At 30.8% G+C, this 25,406-nt stretch overlaps 1 protein-coding gene across 2 annotated transcripts in view; it reads left to right on the top strand.

Moving 5' to 3' along the window:
* LOC130896672 (protein kinase C) overlaps window positions 1-21,705 on the top strand; it is a 45,562-nt gene extending 23,857 nt beyond the window's left edge. Inside the window, exons 5-12 of one of the 2 annotated variants that reach the window (XM_057804924.1) lie at window positions 2,805-2,875; window positions 5,006-5,240; window positions 8,191-8,352; window positions 11,191-11,498; window positions 16,208-16,456; window positions 19,782-19,959; window positions 20,464-20,612; window positions 21,327-21,705. In XM_057804924.1, coding sequence (XP_057660907.1) covers window positions 2,805-2,875; window positions 5,006-5,240; window positions 8,191-8,352; window positions 11,191-11,498; window positions 16,208-16,456; window positions 19,782-19,959; window positions 20,464-20,612; window positions 21,327-21,491 — 1,517 coding nt within the window. In that variant the 3' untranslated portion in view covers window positions 21,492-21,705. Of the gene's footprint in view, window positions 1-2,804; window positions 2,876-5,005; window positions 5,241-8,190; window positions 8,353-11,187; window positions 11,499-16,207; window positions 16,457-19,781; window positions 19,960-20,463; window positions 20,613-21,326 lie in introns of both variants that reach the window. The other variant, XM_057804922.1, reaches the window with a different exon arrangement.
* Window positions 21,706-25,406: the final 3,701 nt, after the last annotated feature.

The following is a 25,406-nucleotide window of genomic DNA, read 5'->3' as shown; positions in this document are numbered from 1 at the left end:
GTCAGGTCAGCGATCTTTCTTCTATACTATGAGCTGACCCAAGTTTCTGGTCAACTATGTATCTTCTATAAGCCGAGTTTAAAATATGCGAGCAATATTCTAAAGATGAATGAATCTGGGCCTTGTAGAGGATTAGAAGCTGTTGCGGAGTGTATAGCTTTTTCATCTTAGAGAGGGCTCCAAGTATTTGTGAAGCTAGCTTAGCTAAATCGGCCAAGACTTTGCCTTTGACTTTGTGACTTTACCAAGACATATTGCTCTCAACTGAAACATTTTTGAGTGATGATCTAGTTAAAGTATATTTTTTTAAAGATGGTTGTAGATGCCCTAGAAAGGCCCATCCGTGACAATTCGTTCTGACCGCGGTTCCAAGGAGGTGGCAAAACGGTCTCAATATTATTTAATATCGGATGAATTAGATATCTTATTCGTGTCGCTCATATTAGCAAATTTATTCTCGATTGAATTTTTTTTTGCAATTTTCTCGCTACATGTCCAACGTATGAGTATTATAATAAGGTAAATGAGTATTTGTATTCATTTTAAATAAATGAAAAACATCCTCAAAAAAATACTTAAAAAACCTGTCTAGCACTGCTGAATCTGACTATTCGTTATAGAAAGCTACCAGAAACATAAACCAACCATTTCTATCACAATTAAGTTAAACAGAAGCGATAAAAATAAATCAAGGAACAGAGGCCTCATTACCTAAATACCAGAAAAGAAGTAAATGTAATTATAAGAAGCAACTTTCATCCTATTAAGGTCCCAGATTATGATCTCATCACAGGAAAACTAGTGATGAAACTTATCTTGAACGCAACCCGACGTCTAGGATACTTTCCCCAGGGGAAAGTTGTCCAAACCACCCTTATCACCTAACCTGGAAAACCTAATAACGTCACCATCTACATACGTATCCACCAGACATCAAATGATAACGCAAATTTAATAAATAAAGCCAAATGTGGAGATAAATTGGTTTTGTTAAAGGATATAGTTAGATGTAATATTACTCTATGCATGCTGCAATCACTACTGAGTTTGAGATAGTTATTAATAAGGTGAATATTCATTCATTTACATTCAACGAACACGTCTCACACGTACGGTCTTAAGACTCTCTACTCTCTCTTCCGCTCTTTTAATTGCTCCGGAGTTTAAAACTATATTATTCCATTTGATATTAAATCATCTTTATTCCAATATGAATTTTGATTGGTTAAGCTATCGGCGTCGTTACCTATATGGCATCATCTGTTGCATATCTGCTTGGCAGGTAGCTATGACCAAAATAAGTGATAAGTAAGTAATAAAATAACGGTTGAGACTAAATGTCGTTGGGTATCAAAATAAGAATGAAGTCTTTGTGATAGGCAAGGTCTTATAGGAGTGTTCATTAATCAATGAAAATCCATTTGGTCATCAGATTGCTCTTATATTATTATTATCTCGACCCAGACTTAGCAAATTTTTTAAAATTTTAACATGCCTCTTTTAATGCTTGGTAAGAACGACGGAAGTGGTGTGGGACTGGCAGCGCCAGAACCACTTATTAAGGGTTTTCGAAAACTATGATCAGGTTAATCTATTGATGATCTGAATGTTCGGAAAGTAGTCAGGATCCCGTTCCCTGTGGTTAGGAAACTGAACGAGATAATCGGATCTTTTTTAGTCAGTTTTCGCGGGTAAGTGGGATTAGATGAGGAGTTGTTTGTTTTAACATCAAAAGTGTGGTAGCTGTATACAATAAATAACAGTGGAAAAACCTTCCAGAAAAGAGCTGGTCTAAATAAAGAGGTATGAATATAGAAATTGTAAAGGAATTGAATTATGCCGAGTGAAAAAATTCAATATTATGGTTCATTATTGAAAATTTGCGTTGTACATAAGTGTAAAAAGTTGTAGATAATATTTGGCGTTTAAAATTAACCCTGATGATAATTGGTGCTACCCTTATTTAAAAAAGTTCGAAGGACTTTTTCATATACACAGATTGTTCTTCTCTCTACCCTCCATATCAAAAGTTATAAATCTCGTATATGGTTATTTTTGATTAATTCTTGTAGCAGCCTATCTGACAAATTACTGTCGCTTAAGATGCTTGTACATTTTTGGTTTTTTGATACAAAAATAACTGAATTAAGGTCTAAATCCAGAACAAATCCATTTGTAACGTACGGAAATGAAGTAATAAAAATTAAAGGTTTTGATGGTTGAATTTTAAATTCTAAATCTCCAATAAAAATCGATCGTTATATTCCCAAAATTTGATAAAAAATCTCGTTCTGTGTAATAAGCTGATAGGTGATCTACTCGATTCCGGATTATTGTTTCCGAAAATTCCTATTGATGTAATATTTATAGTTAAAAAATTCTAAAATGTTATAAACAAACGGGTATTAAATCAAAAATTCTTCAATATAATTCCTTTCAGTTCATGGAGTGATGGTTTAAGATGGTAATGTAAAAATTCGTATTTTTGATTTATAATCGCTTGTGTGTCATTCATGTTGTCATTGTGTGGGAAGAAATAAAAGAACTTCAAAAAATCAAAACTGCAATTAACGAGTGTGGCTCAATAAATGTCACAGACAGTAACATTAATCTGGTACTTTTCATGAAATTTGATCATAGTAATATTTTAAATACAATCTGAATGTAAACAGTGAAAGTAACATTCTTTCTAAATGTACATTTTGTATATATACTTAGCTTCGTAACAACAACTGCACTAGTGCGGTGACGGTTTTTATATTTATGTATAGTTTTTTTATCATTTTTAACTACCTTTTTTACAGTGTGCACATGCGTTGTTCACAAACGATGTCATCATACCGTAGTTACAAAATGTCCTGGAATGCAGGATGAGGTAAGAGTATTTGATTCAATAAGTATATTTTTACTGTAATGCTATTTGATGTAATATCATTTTAAATTCCATTCCATTTCCCAGTTTGTGACGGAACTTTATGTCTACCCCTCATGTCTACCTGCTAGGTGGCGCGCTTTGACATATGTTTTGATCGTTTTGTGATAGCGTCTGCGCGTAGTACATGTTGCCGTTGAGATATCGGAGTATTCGTGAACTTTTTAGAAAAAATTTGTATAAATATATTTTAGAAGAACAAAATTTCAAAAATATTATCGAAACTACCATACTTCCATTGCGTTACATCTTCTTTAAATTTGATGACGGCGTTGAATCTTGCGATGTGTCTCTACGCCACATTTATCGAAGTGTTTGAATTCTCCTATTGGTATTGCAAGACCAAGACATTTTATACCATAATTCTATGGGCGGTTATTCAGAGATTTTTATTAAATATAATTTATATGAAATCATAAGAGGATACAAAATGGGAAATAAAGAAGTCAAAATCCTGTGCTATGCAGACGATGCGGTACTGTTGGCGGAGCACGAGGACGATCTGCAAAGGTTACTGTACCAATTTAACAAAACAGCAAAAAAGTTCAATATGATAATATCAGCGGCAAAGACAAAATCAATGGTTACTTCCAAGACACCCATCAGATGTAAGCTTGTGGTGGATAACAAAATAATACACCAGGAAATGAAATTTAAATATCTGGACACGGGGACGTGGAAACGGCAGTAAGAAACCAAGCTACAAGAGCCTCAATGAGCAGCAGCATACCTAAATGACACAATCTGGCGAAATAAATACATTCGAACTGAAGCAAAAGCCCGCATATACAAGACCGCAATCAGACCTATATTATCCTATGCAGCAGAGACCCTACCTGACACCTCTAAAACGAAACGGATATTGGAGACTACAGAAATGAAAATAGTTCGAAGAATAGCGGGAAGAACACTACTGGATAGAGAAAGGAGTGAAAACATAAGACGAACATGCGGGATAGATAATATCAATGACTGGGTACTGGATAGAAAGATAAAATGCAATGAGCACATTGACCGCATGACGGAAGAACAAATTGTGAAAATATCAAGGGACAAATCACCAGCAGGACAAAGAAGCCTTGGAAGACCTAGGAAAAGATGGAGTGACAACCTCCCAGGTGACTGAGCAGAGGCAATGATGTGAAGAAAAACAGGCAATGATGCCTATACACAGCAGGAAGAAGAAGAAGAAGAATAATTTATGACACGCAGCCTCGTTTTACTGCAAAATAAAATTCTGATTTCACAGTTTCTTCAATAGTGGGTGACATACATTTCATAATAACAATTGAATATTTATCTGTATTGTCAATACAATTTGCAACGTAGAATCGCCCGATACCTTTGGCCGACATTGACTCCCACACCTCATTTCTTTCACGGAGGACACTCTTTCGACTTTTACCTTGATAGATTTGAAAACAAAACTGTTCAGTCCAACGCATTTTGTTTCACTGTTCCAAGATTCAATTCATACTTCTTCATACCGTTTTACAGTTACTGATTTTATTTATATTTATGGGAAATTCAGAATACCTAAATCTCTAGCAAATGTTGTTGCTGATTTGTCAAATATTTCTAAATTATTGTCAGATTTTTGAAAGTCCAATTATTTCAAAATATTAAATTTAGGCTTTTGAAGCATTCTACTTAGTCTTGGTCTTATATCATACCAAATTAAAATTGAACACAAAAATTGAGATATTTCCAACTTTTTAATTAGTGATTATACACCCATTTGGGTTTTCGTGTATTTGGTGAGATCTTCCGGAAAGTGAAAAGTAATACAAACCAAATGGAGAGGCATGCTCTTCTAGTGTGATTCTGATCCATGACAATGCAGCACCGTGTGCCAATGAGAGAAAAGAACTTGATGACTCGCCTTTGTAGAAAAATAATTATTGCTATATGAATATTTTGGTAGACAAATAACTTGTTTTCTGAATGCGTCTCTAGGTTATGGTCTATCAGAACTTAAAAAAAAACAACAAGTAAAATATTTAAAATCAAAAGTTTCACATGTCATTACCCATTTTATTTGAATTGAATATATAATACGAATTTTCTTTCTAGTCGAATCAACATCAAAGTACTGGCTTCAATGTTAATGTACCACATAGGTTTGTAGTTCACAACTACAAACGTTTTACATTTTGTGATCATTGTGGATCACTCTTATATGGACTAATAAGACAAGGACTTCAGTGCGAAGCTTGTTCTTTAAATGTACATAAACGATGTCAGAAAAATGTCGCCAACAATTGCGGTATTAATACAAAACAAATGGCAGAAATCCTGACACAAATTGGTAAGTACTTTTATGAGGTTGATGGCGAATATAGTTTAATAAAACCCAATTATAAATTTCAAAAATGGTAGTCAGTACGTAGTATAGCAATGATGATATCTATCTATCTGTAGCTCAACTTGTCGCTATTTTTATTTAAGTTTCCCATTTGATTAGCATGAGAAAATTTCCTTTTTTCCTAAAATTAAATTTACACATAGTTGTTGTCATGCTACCAACCATTTTTGGAATTCATAATCTTAATCCATATAAATATAATGACTGACTATTAATTCGGGTATCAATTTTAAGTAATTATGCAAAAAAATATTGTGAAATATTTCTCCAAATTTCAAAATTACTAATTTTCTTAATGACTGTAACTAGTCTTCATGACATGAAAATCAGACATTATTGTAGAGTTTTTCCTAAGTTCGAAGACTCAACTTTAAGAATGTAAAATGGGTTTTTGTAGAAAATTGCGTCAACTTTGTGTAAATTCAATTTTAGTAAAATGTTAATCGAATGGGATAGTAAAATAAAAATAGGGACCCCTTACAGTTGAGCAACATAGCTCATCTTTGGTGAGAATTTTTTTATATAAAATACAAACATTTGAGAAATCAAGCGGTAAGAATTGAAAAAAATTTTTTCTGCTCCCCAATATATATGCGTTTCGTAGTGGGATTGTAGCAAACTTGAACACCAAAGTGTATTATTTTTATTTGAGCTTTCGAATTCTTATGTGTTCATCGTCTGGGACTGAAATTATGGTCAAGTACAATACGAGGATATATTGAAAAATTCTTAGCCTACTATAGAACCAAACAAAATTTCAATGTCAAAATATTTTATTACTCAACATATTCTCCTCTTAATGGGATACATTTATTACAGCGAACCTGAAAGGTCTCTAGACCTTTCAATAAAAATTTTTCTTCTTGCTCTGCAAACCAGACCTCCACAGCTTTTATTACCTCCTCCTTGGAAGAAAATATACGACCCTTTAAACTTTTTTTCATTTGAGGAAAGAGATGATTGTCGGACTGAGCCAAATCTGGTGAATAAGGGGGGTGTTCTAGTAATGGCAACATGAGATTTGTGTACATGGACGTTGTCTTGCAAAAATAAAACACCTTTGGATAGCATTCCGCGTCTTTTCTCTTTAATTTTTTCCCGTAGAGTGGTCAATAATGTCTAATAGTAATCTCCAGTTATTGTTCTACCCTTATCCAAAAAATCAATCATGATTACTCCATGGCAATCCCAAAAAACTGAAGCAATTTTGGACACGAAGCTTCTTAGGTCTTGGAGAACCAGAGTGTCACCATTCCATCGATTGTTGCTTTGTTTCTGGATCGTTTCATCCATAGTAACAATTCGGTTTAAGATGCTTCTACTTTTGCACGCTTCTGGCCAACATCCAAACATTTGTGGATCCATTTTGTAGCAATTTTTCTCATGTCCAAATTGACGTGAACTATATGATGAACGCGTTCGTATGAAATATTCAGCGCTTCAGATATCCGTTTTAGCCCAATTCGACGGTCTGATAAAATCGGTCATCATCTTAAATGGAAAATTTACCTTTTTTGAAGCGTGCAATCTAATTTTTCATGGTCGCATACGAAGGACATCAGGATCATCATCATTAAGCATATATAATATTTAGATTTTTTATTCAACGATGTAACCCCCTTTTGCTTTTATCATTTCGACGCACAATTTTGGCATTCTCTGAAATAATTTCGACAAATGATTCATTCGTTTTTCAGGATATTCCAAAGATGTGAAGTGGAAGTAGGGTTAAGGTCGGGCGACTCTGAAGGCCAAAGCATTACTTTCAGTACATTATTCTTTTCTAATTTTTTCAAATACACTGACCAGAACGAACTGCATTTTTCTTCAATATTTTTCATAGTCTTCATTATCCCTTTAATTTTTCCCAGGTCTTCAGTCGACCTTCCTTCAAAACATTCTCAAACTACCCTCGAGACTCCGTCGCGTTTAATAGTCGGGATTACATATGGATCTAACATCAGTTCTTCTTTTGATCTGCACACAAATACTCTTCTCTTAGACCCAAAACCTCAAACTTTGAATCGTCACTTCTTAAAACACTCTCCCATTCTTCATGTTCGATTTTTATGTTCATTATTATCGCCGAAGAAATAATTTTTATGTTCTTTAGCTACAACCTTTTAATTTTATTTTGACATCTTGATAGAGGCTTCTTTACTGACAGCCTTCCAAAAAGGCTAGTTTCTCTCAATCTCCTCATCACTGTAGAAGTACTCAAAGGCACATCCCTAGATTTATTCATCTGAGCTGCTATTTCTGGGTGCTGAGTCGTATATTACATTTACTGATCAATATAGTATGTTCATCTTCAGCGATTGTGGTTCTTCGAGGCCTCCTGAACGTTTGTTATCGTCAAAGCTCCAGGTGGATGCATATTTTTTAATCACTTTTACTTAAGCTGTGAAGACTTGCGATTAACCAATTTTGTCCATTTCAAATCTTACATTTTACAAAAAAGATGTCTAAACTATAAACTATAACACATTCTCGCGTCTCTCGGGGCTAAGAGAGACTACACTACAATCATTAACACCGAAAAAATAATTCACAGTTGAAAAATTATAAAGAAACCAGCAGGTACTTGTAAGTTTTAACTTGGCGCACTTACCGACAAAATATAAACATGCACTCAAATAAAGTGAACAAATAACGAACACTATTATTTTTATAACACCGTTTCGACATTCGATTGACATTATTGAAGAGAAATTTGTTAGAGTCCATTATTTTGAAATTTAATGAATTAATTATGGGGTGGACAAAAACTTTGGACCGGTAGTGTATATATTTTCGTTGTCAGAGGTCATAATTTTCCCTAAATTCAAAAGTCATAGCTTAAACGAGTATTTGTCTTAAATAATTGTCAAACTAAAAAATATATACTTTCAAGGTGTATCACCCGATAAACAAACTCCAAGAAGAAGTAAATTGTTAACTGGATCTGGTGGAAATGGAGCACAACAAGAAGGTTTCACAGAAAATTCAACTACAACTAGTGAAACAACAAGTGAAGAATTGTCAAAAGCAATGGAAGAAAAGTTATCAAATAACGGTAAATATAGCATTTACTAGATAATATGAATAAAAATATTATAATATAATATGTGAAAAAGTAACGAGACACAAAACTGTATGTTTATACTCATTAAGAAAAATTTATTTTCGCATTTGTTAACATTAAAAATAAACTCAAATTGTTAAATGTTTGTTACGTTCTCTATAGAATTTCAAAAATGAATTTGTTTAGCAAACACTAGGAGATGTAGTTTGCATATTATAACGATTTTCAGATTGAACAAACAATTCGTAAGTATATTTAATAAGTTGTTTTGTTATAAATTCAGAATTATTTTTGAAAGGAAGTTTCTTTAAAAACATATTTAAAAATGTATATAATTTATGGATATGGATAAACATTTTAAAAACTTCGGCTCACCCTCAAATGGGAGCTAATAAAAAATACTACTAAGGGTGTACGAATCTTTCATTTGTTCCAAAATAAATTATAGAAGTTTAATTTTATGTCAACCAGCGAATCTTTGAAAACTCTTAATTCTGTTCATAATTCAACTATCAGAATTTGACTTGGAGCTTTCAGTTCTACCCCTACCAAAAATCGTGAATCCAATGCGACGGCAACTACTTTTCATGTCATACTGTATCAGGCATAACTTGACATTAAGTTTATTCTAATGAATCATTAATCTAACACCAGTAAATCTGCTTCTGAACCTTGATCACTTCCGGTAATCCTGTTGAAACTCATAACCAATATCAAATCTATCTAAACTGGTGCCCATTCCTATCTCATTCTATTCTCCTTGGACAAAGACAACAACCAAAGTTCAATACATCTCTAAATATATTTTCTCTGTACTATATACTGATGCATCTAATTCTGATGCTAACATAGATTACGCTGTTGAAAATTTCCATCAAATAATTAAACATCATCTACTATATTTCGCTAACGTCTACACAAGAATCATATCCAATCATTCAAACTCTAAATTTTCTATCCCTTGACAATAGATAGTTTGGAGAGTCATTTTCACTTTATAGCCACTCTGCACTTATATCTAGAAGATATTTTGTACAAGAATCTAAATCTCATTATTCTGTTTCCAAAATACGTGGACTCCTTCCAAATGAGGCTTTTTTCTGAGATTTTTGTGTTAGTACTATCCCTTCAAGATAATTAAACCCTTCAGTGAAATGGACATTGCTTGCTCGCAGAATCTGCAATTGTCGTCCTCTGCTTGCTGATCGAACTGTAAAAAAAGCTTCCACATCTATTTCTATATATTTGGACAAGTAGCAACACTACACTACATGAAATTAAATGGTCCATCGACCTCAAAGATCTAGCTCCCATGAATTGAAATGGTGATATCAGTTGTCTAGAGCGTTTATTCAAATAAATAAGAAATAATTTGAATAATGAATTATTATTGGAACAAGCAAAACAACCAATCAAGATAACATGAAATAGAATCGATTAATATTTGGAGTAATGTATTTAGAATAAATAAGTTGGTATTGTACTCTTCCTCCTCCTGTTACATGAGATATCCTATTTATAAACAAATTATATTCAAAATATGCTCAATTGAAAATACTAATCAACACCAATAACACTTATTTATTATTCCATATTTTGCTGGTAAACACTACATATGATTCATTATATTTGAGGTTAAGTTTACTTTCTCCGTAGATAAATTGATTGCATACTACTTTAAACTGAACCCATTTAGAACGTCATATCCTGCCGTGTCTACGTCGTTCATTTAAAAATGGATTTTCATAATTTATTTATACTTTTGTGATAATTTCTGGGCAAGAATAGGGATCAGTAACATAATTCTTGATTTGCAAAGTATTTATTATTATAACTATATCGAAATGTGAAAATTGCTCTAATATTAAAGAAATGTTTCAAACGAAATAGCTATAAAAACATTTTATTGGATAATGGTCATTTTGAAATATAGAACTAACAATAAATGGAAAATCAAATTAACAGTAAACACTTGTGTTACGAAACCTTCTCTTAACTCTTATATTTGAAGAATCCACCTCTTCGTTAATGAGGTCATAAATTTATTTGATTTGTGAAGACCAGATTAATGGTGATAATTTAAATATATTTTAACGACCATTAGAAGTTGAAAAAAAAAATATTTGTGGTATCAAAAGACCTCTGTAATTACATTACGATCTCAAGAACTAGCATTCATTGCTCGACCAACTTCTTTTTGGCAAATATGTTTCAATGGCTCAGGTACCAAAATAACATGCGACATTTATGACGATTAACAAACCACCAAATTGATAATATGAATAAAATAACATAATTCTGTACTGAAAATTGTCATCCGATTGTTTTTTTTTTTTCAACAATCCATTCAATGCATTTTTTTTGCCTTGCATAATAATTTGGATTAGACTCTTCTCTTAGTTAAACTTTGCAAGCCGTGATTGCACCTCACCGAGATCTTTCCCTTTTAATATTAGCATTTGTATGGCTCGTGTTCGCTGTCACCAATTCATCTAGTTAATTTGAATTTCTCATTTACTTTCTCGACAATTGTTACTCTCACCATATTTGTGCGGACATCAGACATTCACTTAGGACTTAACTATCAGATATGTCAAAATGTTGTCAATTTTTAGAGAAAATTCAAATCTTGTGCAAATTTTGTGACCACAAGACCCCGAATTTCTGTTCTTCTGTTCGATTCTATAAAAACTGACCAATTATAACCAAAATATATAACTATTATATTTGTATTTTTCATTTAAAAAAAATACAAATCATCAAGTTTACACCACAAATTTGTATCTTATAGGAGATTTTAAATATGTAATATATTTTTTCTTTCAGAAGATGCTTGTGCTGGAAAGAAAACTATCGGCCTTAATGATTTTCACTTTATAAAGGTTCTTGGTAAAGGCAGTTTTGGTAAAGTCATGTTGGCCGAAAAGAAAAATACAGATGAAGTGTATGCTGTTAAAGTGTTAAAGAAAGATGTAATTATACAAGATGATGATGTCGATTGTACGATGACAGAAAAACGAATCTTAGCTTTGGCGGCAAATCACCCATTCTTAACTGCTCTACATTCATGTTTCCAGACGAAAGACAGATTGTTATTTATAATGGAGTACGTCAATGGTGGTGATTTGATGTTTCAGGCAAGTACTTGTAAATGTGTCTGTTAATCTTGCCTCCTCTTGGAGGTTAAACAATATGAGGATTGGAGTGGTAACTTTATACCCTCCAAGAGTTAGTGTTGATAATTTTTGAAAATTTGCAAATATAATCTAGACAATAGATGAAGAATTAATGTTTTGAACTACTGGTACTATATATTTCTCAAAAATATTCTTGAAGTTTTTTTATGTTCTTGGCATTAACATTCATGAAAACTAAAATCAAATTAGTAAAGAAATAAGAAACTACAAATAAAACAGTTAAAAATCCATTCCAATCCAACGTACATTCAAATAACTCAATAAATTTTGAAACGCCAGTTATTTTATTTTATTTTACAAGATATTTGAAATTATTAATATTGTCATGACTAAGTAAACGTGAAAGAATCACTTTATGGATGATTTTGGTAGCGATGCCAAATTTTTTTTACGAAAAATAAAGTATATTCAGATCTATGAAGAATATTAAACAGTATTTTAGAAAAATGAACAGTATTTTATTCATTTATTTTTTCAAATACATATTTTTTAGAGTTTCTCGCACAACTTACTAATTTACAATCATTTTTAAAAACTTCATATGCCTTACCTCAATTATAACTGAAATTAATATAAACGAGGAACTCATTTTTTATTAAATTAATAAATGGTCTATTTCTATCCTCCCGCCACGGAAGCAGAAGTAGATATAAAACAATTTTAGTCATGTTTTTAAATTCTTCTAAAGTGTTTATTAAAGTGTCTAGTAATAAATGGCTCCACTTTTGGCCAGTACTCATTTCAAGAAAGTTTTAGTCTTAGGATATTTTTTCATAAATTACTTCGAAATTTGTTAATTCTGAATATAAATTATCCATACCAATATTGAGTCTATACAAATTTAGATTATTTATAATTTTCTTAAAATGATCAAATATGACTGAAGTCTTCAATGACAAATAGCTAATTACAGAAAGCCAGTTAGTCAGATTGAAATCGAACCATTTCTCTAAATACAAATTACCCTTTTAAATAAAAAGTATGAAATTATTAATAGGGGAAGACTTTGTAATACTTTTTTTGTTTCACGTCCAAAATACTTATAATTTTTTCTTTGAATTAGCTCAGTTTTTAAACCAGTCATAATGTTATAAACATCTAAAATAGTTACATTATTTCATTCTAATTAATTGTTGGTTTTATTGAAAACATTTGATATATGACTAGCTTAAAGAAGGTAACTACTACAACTATATTATTTTCTACATTATTTTCCAACATTATTAGAATTTGTATAACAATTGAACAGTCAACATCCCAACTAACAAAGTAGTTACAAATTGGGGTCCAATGAAGTAAAATGGTATCAATTGCTTATAGAAGAGATAGCCAATGAGCTCATATGTGTCGTTTTATATTATACTTATTACTTTAATTTCATCAAAGTTGTAAAACAAAAATAAGGTCCACGCAAAAAAAGGTTATGTTCTGAGAACGCACATACTCGCATATCTGTCAGTGAGTAACATCCCAACTCACACAGTAGTTACAAATTGGGGTCCAATTAAGTAAAATGGTATCAATTGCTGGTAGAAGAGATAGCCAACAAGCTCCTATTTGTCTTTTTATATTATACTTATAACTTATTACTTTAATTTTATCAAAGTTGTAAAACAAAAAGAAAGGTCTACGCAAGAAAAAGGTTATTTTCTGAGAACGCACATACTCGCATGTCTGCCAGTGAGTGACAGTCCTGAATATTTGACATTGACAGATACGTTCAGAAACTGTGTGATGTGGTTGTGCTGCACTGAGCAGTGAGCACCCTCTGACTAAATAAAAACAAATTTGTGTGAGCGTCTAAATATAACACATATGGGTGATTCCGTTCTAACTGTGATTTTTTGTATTCAAAATTTCAAGATTTTAAAATTTAACTTTTCTAACTTTTTTATGCATATTATTCATCTATTTTACTGTAAAAATAAAACTCTAAGAGGAATTTACTACAACTTCAAAGTATCACGAGCAAGACACAAATGTCGGATTTTGAGTTCCACGGTACTGACTCATTTATCCACGGTACTGACATGGTAACTTAAGATATTAAACAACAAGTGCATCAATTTTCCTCAGTTTGATCATAAACATTAGAATTTATAAGGTAATTAGTTTAAATCATTTGTTACGACAAAAAAAATTAATAATTTATCGGTAAATTCTAGGAATGGACATGACACGGTACTGACATTCAAGTGATGTAGTATAAGTTTTCTTTAAGTGGCAAGTTATATTGTATAAAAATAATGTTTAAATATCTTAAGAATTATTCAATTAACACAAAATTTTTATTAATTGATTATTAATTAATGACTAGTACAAAAAAACAATACAGGACATTGAATATCACAGTTAGAACGGAATCACCCATATGTGTAATGTGTTTTCATTTTCATGCTGAAAACAGTATTTTGTATACTTTATTTTTGTTCAACAGTAAAAAGTATAATTTAATGGTAAACAATATAATACTGTCCAAAACAGTATAGTTGGCAACTCTATTATGAAGCCGCCGATTTGTTAATTACATATCCTAACAGAATTCCTCATATTTCCAAGTCTATTCCATGTCTTGGAATTGAAACTGGTAGTGTAAAAAACATTTCCAATTGTGGACGAGAAAGAACAGCCCACAAATGAGGATAATTAATTTAATGTAATTCTAAATGTACAGGAAGAACATAAAAATGTAATATCAAAACTTGCAATAAATAACAATATTAATGAGAAATCTGTAAAAAGGATATCTTAAAAAATAAAATTTATTCTAATAAAGTGTAATTACAACAAGCATCAGATAAAGATGACGGCGTAGGTTGTCCCATAACCGTTATTCCCATCAAACAAACACCATCGTCTACCACCTTTGGCTAGCGTCAATCATCATCAATAAACTCCATTAGACGAATATATCCTTTACAACTTATGTATGAATTAGGATATTCATGATTCTATTGACCCTCTTGCAAGCTCCGATGTCACCATTACTTTAATACCAGCTAATGACCAATACAAATTCATGATGACCTTATAATTAGGGTAAGGAGTTCCATATGTTAGTGATGGACAAATTGCGATACTAAGCTATATGAAATTCAACAGTCAATCGATTAAATCAGCTAGGAAACTCACTTCCAAGAAATTTTAAATAGTCCAGAACAGTTAATACGGCTAATCCACGTTAATCTATATTATGAATTATTATTAATGTAATCTAAGCAGTAAAAACTGTACCATGTGATAATGATTCCAGTTGTCGGGAACATTAATTCAAATAAAAAAATGGATGTGATCCTGTTGACCAATTATAGTTTAGCTAATGCTACTTATAAATGAAATTGGATGTGAATAACATTGTGCTTTCCAGTGAAGCAACATTTTGCTTGAACGGCTTTAAAATTGACATAATTGCAGGTTTTGCTCAGATAATAATCCGCATTAAATAGAAGAAAACTGTACATAATATCCCCAAAAGCTTAATGTTTGGTGTGGAGTAGTTAGAGGAATAATAATTGAACCCTTCTTATGAGATGCATTAAATGATGATAGATATTTACAACTTTTACAAGATCAGATTGGACCAGAATTAATTTGTTCTCTTCCTTATCGTATTAATAATTTACAGTTACACCCCTCTTCATTATACTGGGTAGACAATAACTGAACACTAACATTGTATTTCTAAAGAGATGGGTGAGCCAATGAGGGTATATTGAATGGCTGGCAAATATTTACCTTAAACTCTCTAAGAACTAAAACATCGAATCAGAACCAAGGTACAAAATATCATGACAGAAATAATTCAAAATTCGCTAAGGTCATTTGCTGACAGATTAGTTTACTGCCAGACAACCGAAGATTTTCATTTTCAACAATAATTATTACAAATAAATGTTGAAGTTTCATTTATTGTATATTTTGTAATGAATAAATATTTCACCATTTAAATCGAATTGTTAAATAAATAATAAAAATCATATCAACTCAAAAAAATTATAAATACAGGGTGGTTTATTTAAAATATTACTCATGACAACCAAGTTATTGTCTTCAGACAGTGCAATTGTGAGTATTGGTAGGGTAAACAGTGTGTTCAGTATGAATGAACGGTTCCAAAAATTCCAACTTACTGCAAAATGATATGGATAGGTTAGGTAAGGTTCAAAAGCTGCATGATTTTGTAAATATAAAAAAAATATACAAACTGTAAGGAACAGCACTATCAAAAATGAAACGTGAAAATCAACTAATAGACCCATCAATTATTTTTTTCGATTTATTGTAAAGAGCAAACGTTTTCCCATGTAGTGATAATTCAGTTTCCAAATTATTTCATAAGTTTATTTTATACTGAAGGCAGAATTTAATTATTCCAGTACCATATGATTTTTTAATGCTCAGTAGAAGTAGTAAGAACTGAGCATTTTAACATACAATCTATAATTTTTATTCTTAGCTGTTAATGGAGTATATTCCAAGCAACTGTTAGAAACGAATATGCCATTTTAGGTTGTTAGCTATAGCAAAAATAATGTTGGTGTTGAAACTTTCAATTTGCAACAAATCATCTTTTTCCAATCAACTCTACAAGATCTGTTGTACTAGTTAAACTCAACAGACCGTCATGTTACAAAAAAATATTTTTTCAGATACAACGTGCCAAAAAATTCGATGAGCCACGTGCAAGATTTTATGCAGCAGAAGTCACATTGGCATTACAATTTTTACACAAGCATGGAGTCATATATAGGGATCTCAAATTGGATAATATTTTATTGGATGCTGAAGGACACTGCAAACTTGCTGATTTTGGTATGTGCAAAGAAGGTATTCAGGATGGTAAAACTACTTCCACTTTCTGTGGTACTCCTGATTATATTGCTCCTGAAATTCTACAGGTAATAATTATACAACACTTTTGATATTGTTTTGTAATATGCTGAATTTTACAAATACTAAAAAAAACTTTAATAGCCTATATAACTTAAGTTTTAAACGATGTTATATCGTTATCAAATTGATTTTTGTCACAGAGCAATGTAGCTTCCAAGTTTCCAGTGGTAATAAATTTATAAAGTGCCGGGTGTCTGATAAGAGAGTTGCCTCAAATTTTGATTATTCATAATCTTTGTATGTATGTATGTATGTATAGATTTTGTAGATTGTATACACTGCAGTTCAAAGGAGCTATTGTATTCCTTTCTTGCTGCGATTCTGGAGAACCCAGTGTTTACAGATGATCCGTTAATCTTACTCCTTTTTAAAAGTCTAGAATGTGGGATTGCTGTAATTGTGTGGATAGAGGTTTCATCATTCTTACAATAATGCACGCTGCATGTTCTGTTAAGTGCCCTGATAGGGCGTAGATTGTTTTTATTTAGGTTGAATATATTCAGAAGATTTTCTCTGGTTACAGTTTCCCAGAAGAGCCTTTGCTAGTCTCAGCCCCTGTAGGTTGTCCCAATAATAGGGTTTGCTCCCATCTACCTTCTTTTAGAGTGCTTTTTTCATTGTTCTGTAGCTGATACCACAGAATGGTCCGGTCTCATGAAGGGCTTGTCTCCCCCGCTTTAGCGAGCTTATCAGCTATTTCATTTCCTTTCGTACCAGTCTTTCCTAGCTCGTTTAATTGTTCTTAGCCATCCCCATTAGTTTGGATTTTATGATATTGGAGCTTAGAGCTCTAATGGCTGCTTGACTGTTGGACAGGATGATGATCTCCTGTTTGCGATAGTTCCTCTCTAGATTGAATTGAACACATTTTTCAATTGCATAGTCTCTGTCTGAAAAATGCTTGGTTCGTAATCTTTGAATCATTTCACTAAGTTTTCTTCTGTGAATACTTGTTTTTGCGATGAAACACTATTAAAAAAATAACAAACTTTATTATCTCAAAATACAATATAAAATATTAACTGAACAAAAGTTACAAACTCTCAAAATAAAATCAAAATCTAAAATACAAGTACATGTAATGGAATAAATACTGATTTTACTATGATTATTTTCTGAAAGACTAACAATTTCCAGGTTCTTATCTCTGTGAGCTTCTTTCTCGATCTTTATACTTGAACATATTTACATAATCGAGTAGGTGCCAGATATAATGGAATCCATTTTTTAGTAATCTCGCCCCAATATGAAAATATCTAGTAGATTTATAAAAATCATTTTGTGATTCTGTTAGCATAGCAAGTTTTAATATTAATTATCTTATTTTTTTATTGCATAGTCATATCACAATAAAAAACGCAAAATTAATGAAAATTTCATTCTAGATTAGATTTTACTCTAAGAGTATTAAAGGTACTGTGATTCTTTTATAAGGGAAATAATTATCTTCTTCTCTAGAACTCTTTATGCCCTTTCAAGCGTCAGAGAATTGGGATTCTAATTTCATCCCTTTTGTCCTCTCTATCTGATCCTTTTCTACTTCATTCATCTGCTTTATTGTTTTCTCTTGTCTTCCCCCTTTCCTGTGCCACTTGTTGCAGTCAAGTTTTTCTGGGTCTTCCTTTCCTTCTTTTCTTATCTTTCTCATTCTGTCACTTTTCTTTCTGTCAGGCTTTGTGGCGTTCTTCCCTTTATATATCTGTATTAGTATAATCATGTTTTGTTTGGTTCCTGTTTGCATTTTTCTAAAATTTCTTATCGTATACATTCTCTTTTTCCTTGCTATTTTCATTAGCTGCTTCATATCCGCAGCTAGTATTCTACTTTGTATCTTGTATTGTCTTATTAAGAGCATAATATACTTGTTTTGCTTTTCTTACTGTGTTTGTTATCTCTATATCAATTTTTCAGTCTCCTGTGAAAGTGACTCAAGATATTCAGAAGTCGTCATTGTATCTATTATTTATTCTTTCAATATTAAATCTTCCCCATGCTCAATTTTAGGGTTTACTACCTTTCTATTGCTTTTCTTTATATTTACTACATTCTCAGGTCTTTTACAGTCTTTATCCATATGTCTATTTCTTCTATATTCTTGAATGTATCTATAACGATTTGTAATTCGTCTTTTTTTACCGGTTCTAGGTTTTTGTAGCCAATTATTGTCTACAGTCTGTTCTCTTTTATTATTTTTTCATCCTATCCATGACAAGTATAAATAGAAGAGGACTAAGACTATCTCTTTGTTTTACTTCCATATCCATCTTAAAATTCTGTTCTATTTTCTTTTTTATTAGGCTCCTTAATAGGCATGTATTATCTATCGTTTTTTCCTTTTTCTATATGCTTTTTGTTCTTCCTCCATTTCCTCATCGATGTATCTCCTTAAATTTGCCGATGATCCTCTTTATACTTGAATATATTTATATAATCTAATAGGCGCCAGATGTCATAAATTCGTAAATATGTAATCCAATTTTAAGTAATTTCATCCCAAGATTAAAGTATCTTGTAGATGTATAAAGTATATTATATCATTTTGTGAGTTTCAATGTATGGTTATTTTATTTAGTCATATAACAATACAAAAAAAGCAAAATTGATTGAAACTTCGTTTTAAATTAGATTTTATGTAAATAGTATTACAGGTACTGTGATTCTACTCGAAGTGGAATAATTATACGAACAATAAACAACAATGAATTGAGCAGTATAACCAGAAAACATAAAACATCTATATCGACATAGTAAAGTAGTAGTTGGTCTAAAAATCATAATTATCAAAAATACTTTTGATCTTTTCGATACATATATTTAATCTTCATTTAGTAGAGAAGATTATGAATTTAATTTTTTATTTATTTAGTTTTTCCATTTCTACATAGTAAATAGCAGCATTTATAGTGCACCAATTTTCGCCAAATCTTCATATTTTTCGCTTCAACTTGGCGATACCACAATTTATGGGCTAGATGCAGAATTTGACGCTAAATTCGATGGTAAACAAATATACAGGGTATCCTATTTAAAAAAACCTTACTTCATGTTGTCACGCTTAGGCTAAACACCCTGTATACCTCTAAATATTTTAGAAATATGTATCTGTGCAAATATAACAACTTTTATTCAAAAATTTTTCTTGTATATTTTATCTTAAGTAAGTTATTACATTTCTACTCAGTAAAGTGCCACTCTGTATGTATTTGCTTCTTTATCGATAATGCTGAAAGCAATACACATTCTTCTTTTTCCACTTACATAAATATTTCCATATTTTAACTCATTATTGAATTATTCTTCAATTTTTGGATTCATTTTTGCAATTTTTAGGAATTGGAATATGGTGCAAGCGTAGATTGGTGGGCATTAGGGGTCCTGATGTATGAAATGATGGCAGGTCAACCCCCGTTTGAAGCAGATAATGAGGATGATCTTTTTGAGTCCATTTTACATGATGATGTCTTATATCCAGTTTGGTTGAGTAAGGAGGCAGTCAGTATCTTGAAAGGTTAGTTTAAATGTAACAATAGTCACTATAAAATTTTGCATTTCTATAAAGAATCATTTAAATCTCTTACATCAACTAATCTTTATGCTATGAATAACTAGAGTTATAATGACATTTATAAATTTCAATAGTTTTAGAGGTATAAATTGAAATATTTGAAATTATAAGTGGAGTGTGAAATGAAGACCCGTAATTAATTCTAACTGTATATTCTTTATGAGCTTACAAATAATCGTCATTCATTACATTACATTTCAGCTGTCTCGTTTTAAGATCAGCGGATCTTGTCAGGGTTACAAGGGTTACCATATTAAACAGAAGTACTAAATAAATGTTCCAATTTGAAGTTTTTTAGATTAAAAAACCCTAATGATTAGAAACTTCCATTTAGTATCAAGATGTTAGTTTTAGTTATCATCAAATCAAAAACCATGTTTATTTTATATTCAACATGACTCTTCATATGTAGAAAATTGATTATTGTTGACTTCTTCCTTTTTTTAGGCTTCATGACTAAAAATCCAAGCAGAAGGTTGGGATGTGTAGTTGCACATGGAGGCGAGTCTGCTATTCAGGCACATCCCTTTTTCAAAGAAATTGATTGGACCGCTTTAGAACAACGACGAGTGAAGCCTCCGTTCAGACCAAGAATAGTAAGTTTTATTATTAGAAAGTAAATTCTCTTTAATACATATTCTGAACTTTTGAATATTTATATATTCATCATCGGTGATTTATTTTGTTATATTTTCTAAATTTATTTCGTTATATTTTTAAGATTTTTTTTGGAATTGAAATCCGTCTGATTCAAAATCTTTACGAATGACTTTTTATAAAATTTGTTTTTTTCAAAACCTAAAAGATGCATAGGTTATTTAAATCAAATCAAACGATTTGAAATTAAATTGATAATCTACTACGCCATTTGTATTTGAAATGTGAAAACTGTCTTTATACAGTAGCTCATTTAATTAACAGAAAGTGATTTATAATAATATCATTTGAAAAAGTATTATCATCAGAAATAATCAAGTTCGTGAACTTTTGATTAAACAGATTATTTGGAGGTTGGTAAAATAATGATTATAGAATTGTATCAAGGCAGTCAAATGGAGTTTGGTTTTTTTAATGAAAAACATGTTCCAAAAACAAAAGCAGTGAGAATTTGAACAAAAACTGAATTTTGAGGTAATATGAAAATTTGAGTATTTTCAACAAAATTGTATGATTATTCATTTGAAAAACTATTTTGCTGTAGTATAGAATAATAAATTTGTGGTTGTAAGTAAACCAACACAAACCTGAATTCTTTCAAACTAACATAATTTTTCTATATTATATTGTCTATAATGAAATATTTTTTACAGAAAAGCAGAAAGGACGTGACAAATTTCGATGCAGAATTTACAAGGGAAGAACCCATCTTAACGCCAGTCAGTAATGAGGTACTTCAATCTATAAATCAAGAAGAATTCCGTGGATTTTCCATGATTAATCGAGATTTTAACCCAGCCAGATTTCTTGCCGAATAGGCTTCTTTGTGTACCTAAAGTAAAACCAGGTACCAAAAATTAATTTAGTCCTGTATGTACCTTTTGCAAAATGTTTATGTTGGTTTCTATCTTATTCGTATTTCTTAAACTACAATGTATTGATTGGGTAGACTTACTATTTCACTTGAATTTTGTAATTATACTAAATTGAAACGGGGGTAATTTACGTAATATAAAATCAGGATAAGAAAAATCGAATGTAAATTTATTATATAAAAATTTAATTAAGGAAAAAGACTAAACTTTAAAAAAGTATTCGTGTACATAAAGTTTCTAATAACATTTATGTTATATGAAACAAGTTATTGTAATTGTTTTAGCAAATAAGGAAACATTTTGTTACTAAACACTTATAAGTTTATTATATTAATTTTCTGTCATCAATATGTGTAAAAAGTTTAAATTAATTGATGATTACTATTGATTAAAATTGGAAGTTGAATTTATTGGAAGAAATTTATGTGCATAACGTTATTTATTGATCATTGTAAGATGTTTATATTAAATTAAAATAGATTAATTGGAATGAAGTTTTAAAATATGGATATTAACCCGTAAAAAATATCTATCCAGGATGAGGGATCACATAGAGTTCTAAAAACAATTAAAATTGATAAGTGGTCAAGTTTATTGCTGAATAAAAAATTTTTGAAACAATTTTATTGGCACACAGGAACAAAAATGACGATATATTAGAAATAAATAATATTTAGTTAATGTTATGAACATGAGTTGAAATTTCTAAAACCATTGGTGATACTTATATTGAACACAATATTTACTACTGCTACAATATTATTCACGACTACACTGACAGACATGCGTGTTGATAATCGAGTATCTTCTTCAAAGATCAAAGGTAAACTTAAAACTTATTTAATTTGTTCCACATAACATATTTACTAAATATCTTACATCAATGCACTGCGCTTCCAGAAAAATTTACAGTCGATAAGTTTCACATATAATTCGTATCGAATAAAGTGTAGAATGTAATGAATAATTCCTTTTTTTAATTTTTCATGCATATTTTAAATGAGCACCAAGTCTGGCCAACTTATTTATCTTTACAATAATTACAGCTATTTTTTGTTAATACTGCTCTTTTCCAAATCCATTATTTTATACTCAGGATGACTTAAAAACTGTGTCAAAGTATGTTTATAAACAGTTGAACAATAGGTTTCTAGATGTTGATAGCGACAAATTACATATTCCTTACAGTCTGCACTTTATATTTTATTAGCTGAAATTAAATATGAAATTTTACCCCTGAATGAGAGTTTTTCTTGAGAGAAGACTGGTGTAGAAAATTGAATATATATAAAGGATCAATTAAGTTTCAACTTAATTTTGATCTCGAAAGATGAGAACTTGAATAACTTAGCGTACGCCAGGTAGTGTTATTTTGAGTGTTACTGTGGTGATAGTAAATAGTACGTTCGCCCATATGAACAAGACAAATGTACAAGTTGATATAAATGATAGAACAATTTATTTTAAAAGGTATAATCCATAATTAAACATTCTGATAGATGATTTCGTATACCTCGGAGCCTCGATAAACCTAGTAATGACGTTAGTAAAGAGATAAAAAGGAGTATAATGCTTGCCAATAGATGTTATTTCGGACTGTTAAAATACATAAAACGATCCTCTCAAGAAGTACCAAGTTAAACATTTATAAGACGTCTGGAGTCGTAGATAAAACTTTGTCTACAACTTATACAGATCAAGAAACAGAGGCATAAGAACAACAATTAAAATTGGTAGACAACAGTGTGTCCACAAAAAAGAACTTAAGTCCATACAAACTAACAATAGAGGTAAAATGAGACCAAGGCTAAGATGGAGCGACGGAGTCCCTGAAGATACTACAAAGATTGGTGCATCAAACTGGATGGTCCTTGCAAGAGACCGGAAGAAAGTCGAGGCCTCCGTGTAAGGCTGTAACGATAATGAAGATGATGACATGTGAAAAAATGAACAAGAAATTAAAAATGTTGCTTTTTAAAAACTTTTTTCACCTGATGAAAACGTAAGCAATTTCAGAATAGTACACAAGGATATTAATAGAATATTTGAAGGAAAAGGGTGTCAAATGTCTTTTTTAATCTCCGCGTTTGTTTTTGGATAGAGCTTTATTGCGTCAATACTAAAATATCGTTAGTTTATGTACACATTTAATTCGTGATTCATTCCTAATATTAATAAGTTATGCAAAATAATTTAAATTACATTTTGGCATACAGATCACTTGACTACTTGTTTATTAATACAATACTGTCATATTTTTCTTTAATCTATTTTTGTTGTTCGAATTGAGTATTTTCTAGAATAAGGTTTATAAATACGTTAGCTAAGCTAATTAACTATTGTAAATTGTAAATAATGCTTCGATGACGTGTAAAAAGTGAATGTTTCGGTGCGTAAAATTAGTATATATTTATGGTCTATCCACTTATTACTTCAGTTTAAGAATAGCGGATAAAATCTATCAAGTTATAGAAACCTCTTGCGGTACATATATGTGGCGATAGAATTAATAATTTAGTCAGATGATATAATTTTTTGTTGAAAAACTGATCGAGAAAACTTGAAGCTTTAATTAACTTAAACATGTATGTTGGTATTTGAATACATTAGTTTTCATTGCCTTACCTCGAATTATTTTTATTTTTATTTTTATTAAATCACGTTCTGGTGAATTCTTGAAAGTTTCCAAACATACATTTTATTTTTTATCAACAATACAAATACTCTGTATATTTTATGAAAGAATTTCACTGCATCACTACAACTCAATGTCCAGCAACTTTTTATTTCCATTGGGATAATATAAATAGAACTAACTTTTCAATATAAGCGCTTAAAATTTCATGTAGTAAAAGAGTTTCTCAAAGGAACATTTTTAATATGTCCAAATCTTCATTAATATGAGCTTTACCTTCTGTTTTCAACTCAAATTTTTAAAGACAATGGTGAAATGATCAAATTCATAACTCTTTTCTGAAATTTTTTGGTAGATTCAGAAGGTTACAAGGAATATTCGTGAACAATTAAAGCCAGAATATTGTTTCCTGAATCTCTAAATACGATTATTAAAGTTAATGTGAGGATTTTCATAGTATGGATATTTCGTCATAGGAGTTCAAAAACTTGATCCTAAAAGGCAAAGTAGTTGTAATGTAGGTTAGTTTAACCAAATGCCTGTAACTACCTGAACATGAATAAATCTTGAATCTTCTTAAATATTGGAGCTGCTTTCTTGAGAATGTTTCTTTTTATCTGTTATTTATCTGCATTTAATGCATAAAACTAATTTTATGTTGATATTTTTCTTTGAGCAAGTATATTATAAAGGCATAGATTAAACACCACCTAATCACACACCATTAAGGAGAGTTGAGCAGACTCATTACCCAGTAAAAAAATCCAGATGCTCTAGCAACCATGATAAAAATTTTTTTTGAAGCCTTAAACCAACTTGTTGTTTACTTACTCCTGTTTGGTTTTACTTTACAAAATTGTTTATCTATCTATTCTTTCGAAAGTAATACAATCAAATTCAGTCTATTTTTTAAGTTTGCTTCTTTTTTGTTATCATAATCAAATCATAAAAAAATAAACCAGAATAACTCGGAAAAAAATAAATCGAACAATTCATGATTAAACTATGATTTTTCGAATTAAATATTGAAAAAAAGGAATATTGAATATTTTAAATCATTGTTACTTTCGACAGAGTTTCCAACATCAGTTTAAATTGAAGAACTGATATTTTTGAAACTGTACCAGATCGAGGAAGTTTTGAATGGAGGATGGTCAAAGCTTGGGGAACCATTGGTTTTCCAAACAAGCGTTGCAAAAAATACATAGGTGATAGGAAGCTAG

This window comes from Diorhabda carinulata, chromosome 7, assembly GCF_026250575.1.
Source record: "Diorhabda carinulata isolate Delta chromosome 7, icDioCari1.1, whole genome shotgun sequence".
Classification (NCBI taxonomy): Eukaryota; Metazoa; Arthropoda; class Insecta; order Coleoptera; family Chrysomelidae; genus Diorhabda; species Diorhabda carinulata.
The sequence above is the reverse complement of the archived record's forward strand: the minus strand, read 5'-3'. Positions and strand labels throughout refer to the sequence as shown.